Genomic DNA, 19,119 nt, shown 5'->3' with positions numbered 1-19,119 from the left:
ATTCTTTTATGTTCTTTTCAGAGACAAACTATTTGAGCATTTTTTTTCCTCCAGTAATCTTGCTAGCTACGTACAAAGGTGAATCACACTACTTAATTATACAAGAGTTGCAGGCTAGGGGGCAACATTTATGTTTGTAATCGAAAGGTATCTTTGTTTTCTTTCCCAGTCTGTTTATGTTCCATGTAGTATTACTTCTCTCTATCTGTGCCATTCATGACCACTAAACATTACTTAATTTTTGTGCATTCATGCACCTTATCTAATCTGAATACTCAAAACTACGGGATACTACAATCATGTTGCTGAAACAAATCTGAAAACAATGAAAGGAAGGAAAAAAATTGGCACCCGATTCTTCCAAGAATCCAAACCCAGGGTTTTTGTCTCCTCCAACAATCCCACATTGCTCAAGCACGAGATTTTAAAGTCGTTTATATATTGCTATCCATAACAATAATTTACTAAGCTCATCAGAATTTAAACCAACAAAACAAACAAACTCTCTTGGGCTTGGTTTTTTATAATTTTACTTTTTCACTTTTTTTTTCAGGAAATTTTATTTTTACTATAAATATTGAGAAATATTATTGGCACTCCAAAAATCTTATTGTACACACCTCATAAGTGTATTTTTGTTACTTTTTCACTTTTTTTTTCAGGAAATTTTATTTTTACTATAAATATTGAGAAATATTATTGGCACTCCAAAAATCTTATTGTACACACCTCATAAGTGTATTTTTGTTTCCTAATATAGAAAGTTTGAAACGTAGAATGAGATTCTTAGAATGCTAATAACAATTCTCTAAACATTTTAGTTATTTTTACGGTTTGCACATGAATACTATAAATCTTCTGAATCCGTTATTTTGTCAAGCTCGAATTCCTCCCTGTAAATTCGATGAGTTTAAAATATCAAATTATCAATTGTCAAAAAAGAACAATTCTAAATTTTTTTACTTCAACGGGTGGTAAACTGGGCACGAAAATGAAATGGTGGTTAAAAAAAACCCATTCATTGGAACATTATATAAGCAAAACAATGTAGACATTCAAGCTGCTAATACATACGGTTCCAAAAATATGAACAGCCATGGAATACGTGCACCCGACCACCCCGGGGGCTGGAAAGATATCGACACATTGCAGATACAGCCCGAGGCGAAAGAAAGAGGAAAAAAAAAAAAACCAAAAAAACGAAATGAAACAATAATACAACATTAATTCTACAACAATGTCACAGCTCTGACAGAATGGCTGGGATGTAATGGGATAACTCGGCCGTCAGAGATTGAAATCCATTCACAAGTTGAGTGTGGAACTCCTGATCTTCCTCACCGATCAATCTGAAGTGCACACGGATTGCACGCTTGCACACGGCCATAAATTCGAGGAGTGCAGCAATCAGTTGCTGGAGTTCCTGGGACCGCAATCTTGTTGCAGGCTCGCCCGATAGGAATGCAGTGCACACGCTCAGTACCCCACTGTTGACCTGCAAATGGAAAGTAGGGAAATCCGATCAGCAAACGAAGTTGAGTTATGGAGTCAGCAGTTGATACATTATTGGGTTTAGCTAAACATAGTTTGAGAACAAAATTCCACCTGGACGGCAACACTGCCTTGAAGAATTCTTTGTAGGCTCTGGAGACGTGGGAGTTGATCCCCTTCAGAACTGCGAGGCTCTTCAAGTTCATTTCGTAAAGCAGCTGTCCGAGTTTCAATCATTCCAATGGCATTTTCTACTGGGGAGAACTCAAGCGATTCGGATTTGGTAACTAATAGCCTATTCACAAGAGCTGGGAATGAACCTTCTGTTTGAAGAACGGTCCGCCTCTTCCACTGGTCCTCCAACCCACCTTGAGTCTTTCCATTCTTCGTAAATGGGGTATCAAACAAGAAACGATCAAAGACTCGTGCACGAACACTTCCAGTTGAAAGCGAAAAGATTCTCTCCCGTCTACTTCCCAAATCCTCATCTTCCATGACTGGATCAACAGCTGTTATCTGCAGGTAGCAGGCTCCAGGCTGCAATTCATCTGCCTTCACCTGCCTAGAATCTGGAATAATGTGTAAGATGTGATTGCCATCCATCCTAGATTCGTATATGTGACTAAGTTTCTCCATTATGTCACCTAGCCTTACATCGCGGGGCTCCCTGTATACATATTCCTTTCTATCCAACTTTCCAAATCTGTCACCGTAAAAACCCACCCTATAGTACGTCGCATCAGTGAATGGAATTGGACTTGACTCCTGCTCAAGGATTGATTCATAGATATTGGTAAGCATTGTGTGACATTTACTCAGTTGTCCATACGCCCGCCGGCTTTTATAAACTGGAATAACAAGTTCCAGTATGCTTGCACAGAAATGAAAGAGTTCAGCTTGAGAAAACAACTTATTTGCGAGTTGTAGATACTTCACAGCAGAGTCAACGGTAAGTTTTGATGCACCATATCCCTCTACCTCAGCTGCAGTTGTCTCAGAGCTGATCTCAATGCTGACCATCGGACAAATTTTACGTAAAGCAGTTATGTGATCTTTGCTCCAAACACCATCATTTCTAGCAACAAGGGCCTATACAAGATTAAAACAGACCATTAGCTAATAGTAAAATAGTGAGCACTTTCACACTTAAAAACAGAGAACAGATTTTGAGAACAGAAAAATGTTTCATGCGGAGGTTGCATTGCAAAAAACCGTAGCACTTACCTGCATTACAATACCAGCCACAGCAACAGCACACTGAGCAGCTTCAGCCCAAGACTGCATTTCCTGATGTGCATCACATAAATGCAGTAACCACATTATGTGAAGGTCTGGGACAGGGGCAAATGCCATAGAAAGTCTATAGAAGCTTTCAGCAGCTGCATATCTATCCATAGTTATCAAAGAGCCCTGCAAAACAAATTGTAGCTGGTATTACAACGTAAATCCAAAAGCGTCTCCGCATCTCAACATTTGTCAGAAGAACAAGAAAAACTTAGGGCAACCCAATTTCGGGAAATAATATATTGTTTCTGTTCAGAAGAAAATGAAAAAAGCATGGTGGGACAAAGTTGCAATTTAAATAGGATGGGGCATGTGAAACCACATGAAGCTTCACTACATTAGTTTTAAACTCAAAAACAGAAAGCCAAAGATAGTGGTACTTCTTTTATCATTGTCAAACTGCTTCTATTTTTAGGCACAGAAATCAGTGGCTTGCTAACAATTACCTTCTAACAGCCGTAAAGGAATTTCCATTGTCTATAGTGAAAAGTATTACTTTCAAAAATATTAGAAGTTCAATGCCTACGAAAAAAAAAAAAGAACCTGGTAAAGAACCAAAGCACCTGGTAACACAAGATACAAATGTATATTCCCTAACAAACAAAGTTGATGTACACATCGTCAAACTGACCAGGAGTGCATGTTCCAAGCTGGCATCAAGAGCAAGAAGAAGACTGTCAGCGAGAAATTTCACTTCTGACCAGGACCATCTATTTTCTGTCATTTTTTCTGGAATTTCTAACAGAGCACCGTCAGGAACTCCACACTCTCTCAATAGACTGGGGCTCTTAGCTTCATCTGCCACTTCCTCAAGTGACTTTCGAAGACGCCGTGCTTCACCACTCTCTTCTAGTGTTCCATCAGCTTTCATCTGAGTCACTTGTACTTCAGACATCAACTCAGACAATGTGATGATCAGCATGACCCTCAACCTTGCTGTTTGCATAAAGTAATAGAAAGAACTCTGCAACAAGAAAAAAAAAACGAATGGGAATTAATTTTTATGTTGAAAATTAACAGGAGCATACAATGCCAATGTGTCAGGGAAGCCTACCCTCATAAGCATTTGGAGCCCAATAACAGCCCTTTTTCTGATATTATCATTTCGGAAAACCGCAAGTCGAAGAAGATGAAAAGTTACTTGCTTTAAAAAGCGGTCATTTTCCCTAGCCATCAAAGTTACACCATGAAGATTGAAGACACCGTTGAAGACAGGAAGCAATGATCTCCAGAAAGACAAAGGTTGATTTCGAGAGAAGAAGCTCATAAATATGGCTGTGACGCAGTCAAATTTTCCATAGTCAGTGGCGATGCTGTGGGATGCTGCCATTATGGAGAACTTCTCAGTTATTTCCAAAACCTGAAGACTGACAGAAGCACTCAAGTTTTCTTCCCAGAGCTCCTGGAAAGGTGAAAGCTATTAACTACCTCAAAAAAGCAAAGAGATGACGGACAAGTTCGAAGGCAAGATAGATTTTTATTGCACGATGTAAATGGGGCTCGTGCTGCAATCAAACAACACACAATGCTTGCTCAAAACTTACCAATTTTTGTCTCAATATTGGATGCAAAGATTCTCTTAACGCTTGAGAAGAAGCTCCAATTCTAGAAGATTGTGCCTGAGCTAGTGCTTCTCTCAAGGAATACGGCTGGCTAGGGGAGCTTAACTGAGAATTTACTCTCTGCCACGAATAACCATTTTCTGGAGTACCCTGAGGCTGCATTAAAGAGATTCAAAACTCTTGAGGAACGTTTGAAAATGTTGGTTTCGTTGTTATAAAATTGAATGCTTCCAAGATGAGACATGAAACTACTAATGGAAGCAAAACTATATTCATTGTGTACTATTGACTCTTGTAAGCTGCCTCATAAGGACCAGAAAAGTTAACTCACTCTGACTTCTTGTCTAGATGCTTCAGACAGATAGTTGTTGATCGCAGGGGAAAGTCTATCAGAATACTTAGGGGAAGCAGGGGCATCGCCACCAACAGGACTGCGGGAACTAGATCCCATAAGCGTGATATCAGCAGGTTTTCTGTGCTGTAAAACACATTTAATACAATTAGAGTTACCAGGAACATTTATACAAAATAAAAAATTGGAATAGTGTTTTTTTTTTTTTTTTTCCATATAATTCCTTTCACTGTGGAAGAAACACAAAGTGAACAAATTCAAGAATCTATGATCATGAAATGAGATATGTGCAGAGGACAAAATAGAATAAGCCTCAGAACAAAAACTAATATGAGCTAAATCCTTATCTCTTTCTTACGCATGGAAGCAATATAATAAAAGAAAAAGTCTTTGCCTGCCCAGATGAAGACCTTAATTTTGAACTAATATGAGAGTATCCATTCTTGGCCATGCTGGCTGTAATGGTTAAACAGTTATTTTCAACATGGGGATTCTCCTCCGGGAATAGATAGAGTTAGGAGAAGGGAAGGGCCTCATCGCTCCTTATTATGGGCAATTCAGGGAAACCCCCACCATTTTTTGTCAAAATCTGAGTAAGAAGTAAGGGATCACACAATAATTTCTTTTTTTTTTTTTGGAATGGCAAGAGCTTTTCCTTGCGTTGATCCTATTTTGATGGGAACTCCGAAAGAACTGAACAAGTATGTCAAGAATGAGAAAATGAACACCCTGAAAAATATGAATAGAAGGTAAAAAATCATCAACTAAGGAACCAAATATCCTAAACAAGAAATTAATAAAAGGCAACCTCAAATAGAACAAGGCATTCCTCCATGAGTTTGAAAAACAATCTAGTTCTAGCAATGCTCAGCTGCCACGCCTTGACAAGCGATGAATCATCAAGGTTCCGTACAATTTGCAAAATTGCGACCAAAACTTCACGCTTTTCAACAGCATTGAGGTTGTAAAATACAGGCATTTCATCAAGAATCTGCACAGATCATAACACTAGTTATGATTTCTTAATTTGTGACCACGAATACATACGCAAATCATTCTATATTTTCCATAGGATAAACTTTGGTAATATCATATAGTTGAGCACTGCCCTTATTAACCTATTATTAGTAGGAAAATATACATACTGAAGTTGAATCAAAGGACGATGCTGATGGAAGTATCAACTATTGTTATTTTTACTTAAAAGAAGATATTTTGACATGATATTAGTAAACATTAATTGGAAAAATGGATCTAAATTATAAACTTCAACAGATAGTATATCAATGTTAGCTACATGACACGTATGATAAACTTTATACTTCTTCTATAGTGTAAAAAGCATATTTACTTATGGAATACTCAATTCTTTATAACCATGAATTCCGTGCGAAACCATCTCTGACCCCAGTTAATTTATGTATTGGCAACCCCCAAAACCAGAAATGCCCCAATAAATTGGCACTACCCCCTAGGTCAATTTCTCTCTTTATGGCAAATATCAAAACCCCAAATATTTTAAGTAGATTCCCGTTAGCAGGGATAAACAATAGAGGGAGGGAAAATGTAACAGAAAACAACCATACATTGCACAAGGAAAATAAAACTATGCACCTGTCCAATAAGTGGAAAATAGAGCTGGGCTATATATAGTTTATCTTCTGGCTTTTGGTATCGTGCATCAAACTCATGTTTGCACAAAAGGACTACTAAAATTCTAGCTGCCTACACACATCAAAATGAAAAAGTTAGAACAGAATCATAACATATTTTGCACATTTATCAACATCATGATTTTCAATACTTAGAAAATTTACATATATCATATCAATGTCTTGTTTGAGGAGGGATGAGTATAGAAATGTATCCACCAGCATAAGCATAAAAGAAATGCATATCTACTGCAAGCCTCTTGTTTCTTATTAAATAACAAAGAAACAACAATAAATAAGTAAATAAAGACTATTGACTACAAACTTACCTTTGCCCGCAGAGACAAATCGTCATGATCCCATGTAAGAAATAGCTCTTGTATTAAAACAGACGAAAGGTAATTCCTATGACACAAGCATTCACTTCATCAAGACACGCTAAAAAACACTCAAAAGCTTCTTAAATAAGTAATTAAAGTCTTGAACATTTATAGAGGATGCACTGAATTTTATTCAGAAGTATCTGCATTCAAATACATATCAAAGAGATAAAATAAATCTTTCTTTTCTTATTTTAAATAAACTTCCAAATAGAGGGATCAGGATAATGAAGGGAACAAACCCACCCCATCCCCATGTGGAATGAGTACAGTGTATAGTTTGTAAAGATAGGAACAATACAAAAGCTTTTGAAGTAATTAAACAAATACGAATTTTTAATTCAGTGAATTCACCAATCGGTAAATCTTTCGGTAGGGGTGGGTAAATTATGATAGAGGGCATACTTTTCTTTTTCAATAGTTCATCAGTGGTTTCCTCCGTTAACAGTAAGAAGGTGAGAAAACAAAAAAGAAAATTAAAGGATAAGTTACCTGTCAGAAGGGTCTCTCCCAGGCATTTCCACAAAAAGGTCGTGATCGCATATAATTTGTAGAAATGTGAGCTTGCAATCATGAAGAACGAGTTGACAAACCCCGGAAAACTTGTCCAGGTACAAAGACACCTACAGCACATTAAAGAGACCCATAAAGTGAATAGAAACTACATATTAGCAACCAGGAAGGTTAAATAAATTTTAAACCTAATCCTTAGGTCGGCTCTTTCAATCTCATTTTTTTTTTTTTTGAGAAGAAACTATAACAGTTTATTAAAAAAGAAAAAGTGTAATACACAGAAATGGATAAGAAATCCACCAAAAACAGAACAAGAAATCTCTCCAGAGGATCAGATTACAAGTAGGACAACCTCAACCAAAATCATTTTATGACTGCTAACATATCCCACAGTATGTGAGAAAGAGAGTAATTCTTAAATTCATTTGAAACTGAAGCCCATAAGGCTGCCCAATATCTTACTCTTCCCCACAGATCTGCTACCCCCACGCCAGTATAATCGTCAAAAATTCTTTTGTTACGCTCCAACCAAATGTTCCAAAAAACTGCCGACACCAGACAACCCCACAAAGCTTTAGCTTTCCTCCCAATTCCTAGAGCCTCAAAATTAGTGCTTAGAAGCTCGAAACAACCCTTTGGGATGACCCAACTTACTCTAACCTCCTGAAACAATTTCCACCACAATTGAATCGTGTAAGAACAATGAAGAAAAATGTGGTTAACACTTTCCTCCTTTGCTTTACACAAACTGCACCAATGGGGAGAGATGCAAATAAAAGGACTTCTCCTTTGAATTTGATCACAAGTATTGAGCCTCCCATTAGCCACTAGCCACACAAGAACTTTGACCTTCGGAGGAACTTTTGATTTCCAAATCTGTGAAGAGGGTGGAAAATGTTGCACAATCCCATTGTTGCACAAGAAAGAGCGATAGGATTTGCAGGTGAACAATCCTGATAAATCCAGTTTCCACCTTCTATCATCCGCTCTTGATTGAGACAATCGAACATTTTCCACTTTCTGTAATAATCTAGCCGCCTCTTCTATCTCCACCTCGTTCAAATTTCTCCTGAAATCAAAATTCCAGCTCAAAGAATTGATAGAAAGATCCACAAAACTTGCGATGTTCTGGTTGTGCCTTCTCGATAGCAAGAATAATCTTGGAAATTGTTCTTTCAATGATCCCCCTTCCATCCAACCATCCTCCCAACACCTCACCCTCTCCCCATTGCCCACCTTAAACTTGCAACATTGTAGAAATGATTGGAGACCAGACGAAATATCTTTCCAGGGGCTTCGACTTGCTCCCCGCACTGGAGGATTTGCATTCCACCCATTATCCTGCAGCCCATACTTGCTTCTTATCACCTTGTGCCAGAGAGAATTTGGTTCCTTTGGGAATCTCCACAACCACTTAGCCAATAACGCTTCATTCTGATTCCTCAAATTCCCTACTCCTAAACCCCCTTCCTCCTTACTTTTAATAACTATCTCCCATTTCACCAGGTGGTTTTTCTTTCCTTCCTCCACCCCCTCCCAAAGAAATCCTTTCATTAGTTTTTCTAGGCGTCCAATCACCCCGCAAGGAATTTTGAACAAGGACATGTAGTAGATTGGCAAGCTTCCCAAAACAGATTGTATCAAAGTTAATCTGCCTCCTCTGGATAAGAAGGCCTTCTTCCAATTTTGAAGTCTTTTTTCCATTTTTTCTACCACTGGATCCCAAAACGTAAGTGCTCTTGGCCTGCCCCCAAGAGGGAGACCCAAATACTTTATTGGCCAACTACCCACCTCACAACCCCAAGAATCTGCCAACCTTTTTAATTTCTCACAATCTGAGTTTATTCCAGCCAAAGAACACTTTTCTTTGTTGATTTTCAACCCTGAAACAGTACAAAATAAATTGAGCACCTCTAATAAGCTGTTCCAAACTTCCTCATCGTCCACCAAGAAGAAAATAGTATCATCAGCAAATTGAAGATGAGAGATCTCCACCCTTTCTTGCCCAATGCCTAAACCTTTGATCAGCTGATTCTCTTGAGCCTTCTCCATTAATCTACTCAAGACATCCACTACTAAGGTAAAAAGAAAAGGTGACAGTGGGTCGCCTTGTCTCAAACCTCTTGAAGCATAAAATTTTCCCCTAGGCCTCCCATTTATCAAAACGGAGAAATTTGCAGAATTTAGACATCCCTGCACCCATTTTCTCCATCTAATGCCAAAGCCTTTTCTTTGTAAAACTTCGTCTAAAAATCTCCACTCTACATGATCATAAGCCTTTTCAAAATCGATTTTAAACACCAATCCCTCCTCTTTCTTCTGCCTCACCTCTTCTACCACCTCATTTGCAATAAGGACGGCATCCAAAATTTGTCGGCCTTTAACAAAAGCTCCTTGATGTGGAGAGATTGTGCTGCCCATAACCTCCCTTAATCTTGAAGCTAGGGTTTTCGCCACAATTTTGTATAAACCAGTAACTAGGCTTATAGGCCTATAGTCCGTCACTTTCAAAGAATCTGACTTTTTCGGAATTAGACAAATAAATGTTTCGTTTGTCACCGCATTTATTATTCCGGTCTCAAAGAACTCCTCCATGACCTTCAAAATATCCACTTTCAAGAATTCCCAACAGTGTTGAAACATTTGCAAGGAATAACCATCTGGTCCTGGCGATTTATCCCTTCCACAATCAAAGACTGCTCTTTGTACTTCCGATTCCTCAAAAGGCCTCTCAAGCCAAGCTGCCTCAGATTCACTTATTGAGGCCCAATTGATGCCTTCCAAGCCCCAACATACCTCTTCGTTACTACTAAACAGGGACTTGAAGAAGTTAACGATATGTTTTTCTATCTCTTCTGCATCCTCTACCACTCCCCTATCATCCACTTCCAACCTTTCTATATAGTTTCTCTTCCTTCTTCCACTTGCTATTCTATGAAAAAATTTAGTATTACCGTCCCCTTCTTTAGCCCATTCCACTTTACCTCTCTGTCTCCACTTCACTTCTTCATTATGTTATTTCATTGTGCATATATTCTCTCTGGACTCCCCTTTGCTCTAGTAGCACTAATGGAAACCACAAAACACATATATCTACATTCTACACACAATGAAAGGACAGAGAAGGATTTGATTGAAAACTTGAACAAAACTTATTTACTAAGGCTTCCTGCAATACATGCCCCTTTGAGATGACACCCTAGCTCAGCCCTAAGTTCTGAATGATGAAAGTTAAGCAGAAGGCATACCAATTCAAAAACTTGGCGAGGTTCAATGATGGACAAGAGGTCATAACAAAAGAAAGCCAAACTGCTGTTTAAACGCTTTGCTAAGCTTAATCCCTTCTTACAACGTTCATGCACTTCTGTTAGTAGGCAATCATATAACTGCATTATACATCTGAATACACCTTCTTTCAACTGCATAGGCGGAATATCTTCACCTGCAATACAAAAAATAAATAAATAAATTATTACCAAAGGAATCTGAAAAAGATTCAAGAAAAGAAGAATTTCTCTGGAAATAGATGTCAAAACAACAGGGTAATGTCAAACCCAGGTACAAACAAGAGTTAAATCACTTCAAAAGCATCTGTTAGAGATAAAAACTAAATTCAGGAGATTCAAGAAAATTCCAGAAATGCTAACTGCTAAAAACTTCATTCAGAGTTAAAAACTAAATCTGCCAGAACAATATGCAATTGGCATGAAGTTCAAAATGTACAGAAAATCCAATAAGCTAGGATAAGAAAACCATTGTAGGAAAACTGTTCTATAAATGAAAACAAAATTGCCAAAATATACCATTCTATTTGAATGATCACTGAATCATTGAATTTAAGTATGTCTAACCTAGACTTTAACAAACTTAAAGCTCTAAGAACATGCAACATTGATTGTGTGAACATTTGTGTAAGAGAGAGAATTCAACTATATGCATGATTACTAGTGTCTATGAATTTTCACTAAAACTAATAAATTCTGGGTCCACCAAATACACCATCTGCCTGCTTCAATATATCCTCTCCAATAGATTACCAGCCATCTATTCACATGATATTGCTCATATGTACAACGGTTGCTACACAGAAATCTAACTGTTGAAAATTTATTTTCTACATGTAATTACTGGTATTTTTTGTCTGGTCACTAGAAAGCTGTGTATCAGGAGATAACGGCTGCTGTTTGTTGGGAACACTCCCAAAGATATAGTTAAAATAGCAATCAGAGAATATGTAGGGCGTAAATTTCCTCAAAGTGAAACATACCTAAAGGAAGATTATGATAGAAAAGACGCATCTTCTCTAACGCCATTGACTTGACAATTAGCTCAAGGAAAAACCAAGCCATTGCCAAAACATCATCATACACAGGTCCAACACGATATCCTTTAGCCTGCACAATGAATTCATAAAGTTAAGCAGTTGAGCTGTTGGCAAATAATAATGATGAGAATCTTGAACCATATCTTGCAGTCACCACAGAATTTAAGATGAAAACATTAAGAAGCGGCACAAGCACGGTTCACCAAAAGCAGAATTCTCAACCAAATTGATGGGAAACCTTCAAAACCCAATGTGGTGATCAAGAAAACCACAAACTAATACAATTGGCATATGAAAATCACCAGCAGGACAGGCGTACCTTACTACGAGCCAAACTTCCCCAAACAGTTGACAAGCCAGGATAAACTGGTGGTTGCCGACCCCCAAAGTCATCAAAAGCATAATCTACGTAGTTAACTAGGAAATGGTTTCTTTCAGCATCATCAACTGACTCTTGCTGCACCCTATAGAATTCATTTCACACATGTCAAACTAAAATTCGAAAGGCCATTAGAAATTAATGCAATAAATAACTAAGTGGAAGAGCAACGGCAGGTCCAGAGCACAAATTTTACACCAAAGGGCCAACGTCTACATGTACAGCACAGGACTTACATGTCTAAATTTTAAGCATGTCTTGGTTGTGTTCTGTGACATTATCCTAAACCCAAAACACGACCCATCAACTTTCAGTTTCCCAATAGAAAAAGCCAATATCATTCCCTAATTCAATGTATTCTGTATTATTTTAGCCATATTTATTTTCTTTCTTTTTTCAGCAAACAAAACAACAACGAAAAAAAAAAAACAATACTAAACAGAGCACCTTACAACACCATAATCACAGGACAGCCTGTTAATATATTGCACAACAATGGTTGGAAACATGTTACGAAGAAAACACACATCCATACTAAATAAACCATAGCCAAATGGATTTTACCAGAAGCAAAAAGATAAAAAATAAAAAATAAAAAAAAGTAATACATGAAGAATTTTCCATAAAGTATAGCTTTCACCACACAATCTTGCAAACTTTATGCACGCCTAAGAAATACAATTATGTAATATCATGATGACAAAGTTGGCTATTGAAGACACGAACAAGAAGCGTCTAAAAAAATGTTAATTCTTTTATTAATAATTTCACTTCTGAACTGTGATAAATAACAATTCTGAAATACATAAAATCATTAATCAAAACTGAACAACACACCGGGTGACAATATTGACCATGGCTCTGAAAGCTGCAACCTGAAAGCAGCAGTAGAATCAGAAAATCAGATGGCAGTACACAGTGCAGAAACCAGTCAGTAGAAGGATGATTATCAGATAATCTAGAAAAGTTACCAAAGGAATAACGAACGTCAATTCAAGAAAATAAGGACAACGGATGAAGCCACAGGAACAAACAACTATAAAAATCAGTACTACCTGGAGGGTTTCTCCACCATTTCCTATTAGATGCAGAAGCATATTCAAAATTGGATGTAGAAACTGAAGCAAAGCAATGGAATCAACATTCTTCAAACCGTTAATAGCCTGCATGCAAATTCATTACACTTGAATCACTTCTTCACATAGAGCCGGTTAACCACAGAGCCCAGGCAGAAAAAATACATACAAAAAAAAAAAAAAAAAAAAATCTACAGTACCTATTGCACGCCCAACACCTCAGATGATACCAACCAATGTTACCATCAGTATATTGAGAGTTTTTTTATTTATTTATCTACGAATGTGTATGTTGTGAATCTAAAGGGAAAAATCAGTACTATGTATTGCCCAATTTCTATGATAACTGAAATAATGGAATCTTGACTACCATAAAATAAAAGAAAAAAAGACAAATGGGTTTGAAATAAACAATTAAAAGGAAGAATACCTCCAAAAGCTCAGAACCCCAAGGTGCACTTGTTCGAAGAGTGTGCCTATCGTATTCAAGAAAAAAATCTCTTATCCGCTCATTGATAGGATACAGCGACGAACAAAGTCTTAAGCGCAATCGAAAGATATTCTTTCCATCTTCCAAATAATCCAACCTCTCCTGGTCACAGGGAAGGGGAGTGGAATTGTCAGTTTAAGAAGACAAAGTGGACACATAAATACTTAAAAGCTTCCTACCAACTACAAGATTAGAAAGCTGCTCGTGAATAGGAGACAAGAAAAAATCGTTTTAATATGCAGGATAACAGTACAGCATGCAGGGTAATGGCATAAACATCAACGATTGAGCATGCAAAATAAGCAAGAAATGAAATTTTAATATACTTGTCCAGAAAAATCTCAGATTTCCACTGTTAGGTATATCCCTTCTAACCATAAATTGAGGTTAATACTACAGTAGAATAGAAATAAAATTGAAAATGAATAAAACCACAAAAACTCAACATTTTATGTACTTTCACTAGTAGAGAGTAAACAAGTTATAAACTCATTATGAAACACAAACATACTCTGCCCATATCCTGGAGATAATGTGGAACCAGCTCTCTCATAATTGGCAAAGAAATTTCAGACCTACACCTGAATAGGAAAACAACCATTTTTGCTCCCATCAATTATGAGTATCATTAAAAGTCAAAACTCTCCATGAAAACATAAAACAAATAGCAAGATGGTAATAAAACTAAAGAACAATTTTAAATTTGCAGTTAATTGAAGTAACAAACAGGAATGGTGAAAACATAATATTGTTTAATTGGGAAAAATTGTTTACATAATCAATTATTAGAGTATTGAAACCCAGCAGAATTGATACAAGTTATACAGTTGCTATGACAAAAGCATTTTTAACTACCATAGAAGCAGGCCTTTGTAACTGTGGTATAAACTCTCGAACTATTTAAACTACTAAATTGGATGAAAGATTAGTTTCAAAGGAATAGCCCAACATATATTAAGCGAGCAACCACATGACCAAAAATTGTGTTGAGTTTCCTTCAGTTCAAGAACAAAGGAGGAAGAAAAATCGGGTTGAAGGCATATTACATACTGAGCATACATGGATAATGGAAGTGCTGCATATCCGATTACTACCTGAAAAGTGAATGGACAGAGTTCACTTTAATGAGGTGAATACAATAAAACTGAAGCAACAGGTCAAAACTAGCTAGTCCTTTAGTTTAGAGAAATAAAGCAATTAAAATGAACTTACAGGTTTTGGAGCTTCTAATTTTGTTTGAAGATCTACATGAAAAAAAGTAAATAAAAGATGATGTGTCGGTGTCCAGGTAGCAGGTAGGGAGAGTTTGATCTCATCATGGTAGCAGGCCACCTTAGCACCAACAGTCACTTGTGTGTGAACCCACTTCTGGAGTGATGCACCGGGTTCCCTTGGATACATTGCCTGGTCAAATCAATTGTACAAACCAAAAACGTAAGAGAAAATTCAGAACAGTGAACAGCTTACATCAGAATAATCAAGGCATATTTACCTCCAATGGCTGTCTACGAATATCATTATCATCCTCCCGAAGTTCAACCCTTATGAACAAATTCCTCTTCCGACTCAAACTAACAGTCATAGGATATACATAAAGACAATGAAAAAGCTGCAAGAAAGGCTTATTTCTTGTCGTCGTACGGAAGTCAAAAGCTTGAAACTGGAAGTTAATCAAAACAAAACATTTAGTTAATCAGACATGTAAAATTAAAAAACATAGTCAAAACTAATAAAACTATCTGTTGGAATAGATGGTTCTGAACACATTCTTCCATATGCTGCATGCATATCAAAAGGATCTAAGAAATAAATGAATGGCTGATACGAGCCAACTAGTTGTGTCACAAATAATATTATACAAATCTTAATATATATAATTATATATATACACACACAATATATATGGAAAAACTAGAACAGCAATACAGATCAACTGACTCAAAAATTACAGTCACAGTGAACTAGCAATACAACCATAAAATACAAAAATCAAACACAACTAAACAACCCAACCCCTAACAAATTACACACATAAACAGAAACCAGAAAAACTAAGAAACAACTGCCTCTCAGCTGACAAAGAAAGGGCCTGCTGTAGGGGTGTCACATTTTTAAAACCATTTGTGCAGAAAAATAATGACTTGCAGTAACAATTGAAGTTCAAGACAGAAAGCATTATGATGCGTTATACTTACATCGTCAGCACTGGGAATTGAATTTCCATGAGCATTTGGTCCATTTCCAGATCTTTCTTTGGTGTCGGAAGAATTCCACTTAGAGCTGCTACCCTGAGGACCATCCAAACCATTACTTGGTAGCTTCCCAAATGTGGAATCGGTAATGCGGTCATCAATAGAATCATTATTCACACTACCACTTTCTGATATATTTTCCAAGTCATCATGGTCATTCTGGTGCTTCTCGATTTCCAGCCTCATAACACCTTTCACAGGTTTATGAATCTTACGTTTGGGATCCTTAAATTGTCAACAAAAACAAACCATCATAATTTGAACAACAGGCATCTAATGAAAACTTCAAAAGTCAGAAACCGTCTGTATGTACTACATAATTTGGGGGGAATAGGAAATACAGACAAGAAAAACTCATGCAAACAAAGTAATAAAGACCATGGAGGTATTAAATATTCATACAAGAGGATTTCTGCATACCTGAAGTGAGTCCTCAGTATAGCATTCTTTAACTTTATTTAAGTTTGATATTTCAACAAGAACAGAGCTTCGACTTGGATATCCTAGCTTCCCATCTAATGTGACCTTTGCACTAGGCTCAAACACACCATCATGAGAACTTGTACCAGGTATACTATGAGCAAGAGGACTGCTTGGGGAAGCAGACCCACCAGAAGCTGCACCAATGCTGTTATCAAATAATGAAACAATAGCCCAGGCGAAGGACTCTCTGTAAGGCATTATTTGAGACCACACCTGCAGTTTTTGCTTTTCTTTCTCAGTCAAGTGTACCTGTTCAGATAGAGTGAACAAAGTTTTTATACAAAACAGAAAATTGAGAAATTTGTAAATTTATTTTGTCATGCCAATATGCCATACAGTTTTTTAAGAATCGAGTAACATATATATGGACATACTGGTTCTTTGCGCGAATAAACTGAAGGTGTAACCCCGCCATCTTCTGTGGCATGCTTCTCTAACTGGATTAGCAGACAAACTGATGATGATGGAGCATCTAAATAGAAGATTCCGCGAGGTTCAAAAGAAATCTTCAGCAAAAAAATGGCAGGGGCAACAGTAAATTTGTTAGTCATAATATATTTCAAAAATTAACTCCTAAAAGTAATAAGTACAGAAAAAGCACTAAATTGACAGGGAAAAAAATGTAAAATTGATCTTTTAGCTTACATCCTGCTTTTCAGTTGGTGCATGTCGAAAATAAAAGTCCTCTGACAATTTTTCTCTTCTCTCCCTATTGTATAAGCACATTGTACCATAAAATGGCTCTACATGAGAGATGGAGGGAGGAGAGGGCAAAGAGAGAGAGAGAGAGCACAAAGTCAGAAATCTTGAAACATCTCAACATTACAAAAGCAGTAGTACAAAGTGAGCACCAATGATACAGCACCAGTACAAAGAGCATATCACTCACCAGCTAATCCCGCTTGAAATGACAGGGAAAGAACCTTCGCTGAGATCTTCAATCCACTAAGACAGCCCAAATGAATAGAGAAAAAGACAATTAATAAGCACAGGGACAAAGAACCAGAGAAGCAGAAACAAACTTCTAGTCAACAAAAAGATTGTAGAACTGCCATACTGAGATATTGGAGTTTCTGGAATCCTTTGTCCGAATATCATTGACCTCTCATTTTCCCAATCAAATGCTGGTTCATAAGCAGGAAGGGGAGATTGACCAAAATGCTGCATGTACAGTACCACGTTTAAGAGAATTAACACTAGAAAGGGGCAGGTGGGGTCATGGACTCATTGATTAGAAAAAGTAAGGTACTGAATAAAGTTAAACTTATGTTGAATGTATAAACCTATCCTTGAACCAGTACAACCTTTGGATCATTGGACTGTACTGAATCCGATACAGTAGCTTCTGTGAATTGTCGTCCCGAGGTACTGGGTACGTCATCATCAGTAGTATCTTCCACCTTGGTTTGCCTTGCACTTGCAAGATGCATTTCTGCAAATGGATTCAAGATATATCAAGAACTCTACTGCAAATTAACTTGTTATTCTCAAACATTAGCATCTAACAGGCAGCCGATCAAATAAACAGTTCTAATACTGGATTACACCACTCTTTTGCAAGATTGACACCCACTCAAGGCAGGATAAACATTACTCCCTAAATCTATCACTACCTTTAGATTTTTCACAAACTAAATATCCTATGCCAAAAAACCAAATTACAAGAATTCTATAGTTTTCTCTTAATATTGCCTTTAGAACCAGGTAGATAAAATAAGAAATACAGGAGAAAGATTCAAACTTTTATCATTACTTAAGCACTCTAAGAAAATGGGTTTCAACCAGACAACGGTAATGTACAAATTTAACCCAATTCTTTACTTTTGCAAAAAGGGTTTCAACCGTGCAACAAAAAAGGGAGTGTGGTGCTTAATTAGGAAAGTTTCCAGAGACTTAATCTACAAACTTAAAACCCTTCTGATACATAAACCCAAATGCACCCCCTTGTCCGCATGCTCAAGTAAGCGAAAGACTAAAAGACCGAAAGAAGGGGGTTCTATACCAGTTTCGATGTCAGTGTCAGGACCCTCATAAATCTGGTTCTGGAATGAGGGCGGTCCAATACTCTCGTAGTGACCATACTTGGTGTCGTCCTTCACCCAGTCTGTTGTGTAGCACTGCACCAGCTCCTTCAGATGTGGCCACTGCTCCAAATTCTCCTCAAACTACACAAACCCAATTCACCAAATAACCAAAAAGTACCCACTTTTGAATTCTTACCCTCAAAAATCAAACTCATAGAAACATAACCCATATTACATTGCTTTGCCAGTGAACTAAATACTCAAAAAAATTAATAAAATTAATTGCATTTTCTAAATTATACTTCTTGGACTCTTTCAACCCAAACAAACAAAAGGGTAGATAAAACAAAGACCGAGAGTGAGACACATTACCTTGTTCTGCCATTTGGTGGTGTACGGAGTGGAATCGCGGCGAGGCCGCAGGCTGAGCATGGCGGATCTATTGAGTCGGAAGCTCTGGAGTTCAAGAACAAGGTAGCGAAGAAAATAGTGGGTTTCTCTAGAATTTGCGAAATTTCTTTCCTTTTTCTCTTTCTTTATGTATTTTAATGGCGGACGCAGACAGCAGTAGTGGAGAAAACCAAAACGTAGTGGTGTATTTGGTAGATCTTAACTGCAACCAAAAGCTAAAGCAAACAAATTCAAAGAAATAATGAGTGAGTTTTGGAAGAAAATAGTGGAAGAATGAGAGAGACAGAAGAGAGAGAGAGAGGGAGAGAGCGAGCTTGAGGGGCAAAGAGTAGGCTTGGAGCACTCAAGTCAAGGGGAGTCCAACCAAGCGCACCCCAATGCTTCCGGTCTGGCCCCTACCATTGTGTATCAGTTTTTAACTTTTGGTTTTACAGAACATTTTATAT

The 19,119-nt window shown here is 37.3% G+C and overlaps 1 protein-coding gene across 1 annotated transcript; it reads right to left on the bottom strand.

The window, feature by feature from the left end:
• Positions 1–1,000: 1,000 nt before the first annotated feature.
• On the bottom strand, positions 1,001–19,058 carry LOC137729508 (guanine nucleotide exchange factor SPIKE 1). Its single transcript, XM_068468472.2, has 30 exons — positions 18,635–19,058; positions 18,241–18,403; positions 17,543–17,670; positions 17,296–17,399; positions 17,128–17,183; positions 16,884–16,981; positions 16,613–16,744; positions 16,176–16,487; positions 15,699–15,980; positions 14,996–15,163; positions 14,716–14,907; positions 14,554–14,597; positions 14,015–14,084; positions 13,444–13,605; positions 12,993–13,100; positions 12,775–12,812; positions 11,878–12,022; positions 11,502–11,628; positions 10,483–10,676; positions 7,214–7,344; positions 6,671–6,746; positions 6,304–6,414; positions 5,498–5,680; positions 4,669–4,815; positions 4,320–4,493; positions 3,830–4,177; positions 3,407–3,739; positions 2,716–2,901; positions 1,606–2,580; positions 1,001–1,495 (listed from the first exon to the last, which is right to left on the bottom strand). The coding sequence occupies exons 1-30, from the start codon at positions 18,692–18,694 to the stop codon at positions 1,241–1,243; spliced, it is 5,502 nt and encodes a 1,833-aa protein (XP_068324573.2). The 5' UTR covers positions 18,695–19,058; the 3' UTR covers positions 1,001–1,240.
• Positions 19,059–19,119: the final 61 nt, after the last annotated feature.

The sequence above is a fragment of the Pyrus communis genome, chromosome 10 (genome assembly GCF_041283825.1).
Source record: "Pyrus communis isolate YQ-2024b chromosome 10, ASM4128382v1, whole genome shotgun sequence".
NCBI lineage: Eukaryota > Viridiplantae > Streptophyta > Magnoliopsida > Rosales > Rosaceae > Pyrus > Pyrus communis.
This window is presented reverse-complemented; position numbering and strand designations above follow the sequence as displayed.

Coding starts and splice junctions, on each gene's coding strand:
- LOC137729508 (XM_068468472.2), bottom strand. CDS start 18,694: ATGCTCAGCCTGCGGCCTCGCCGCGATTCCACTCCGTACACCACCAAA. Junction 17,671..18,240: donor TGACACTGACATCGAAACTG/GTATAGAACCCC, acceptor ATCCATTTGCAG/AAATGCATCTTGCAAGTGCA. Junction 16,982..17,127: donor ATTTCAAGCGGGATTAGCTG/GTGAGTGATATG, acceptor TCTCTCATGTAG/AGCCATTTTATGGTACAATG.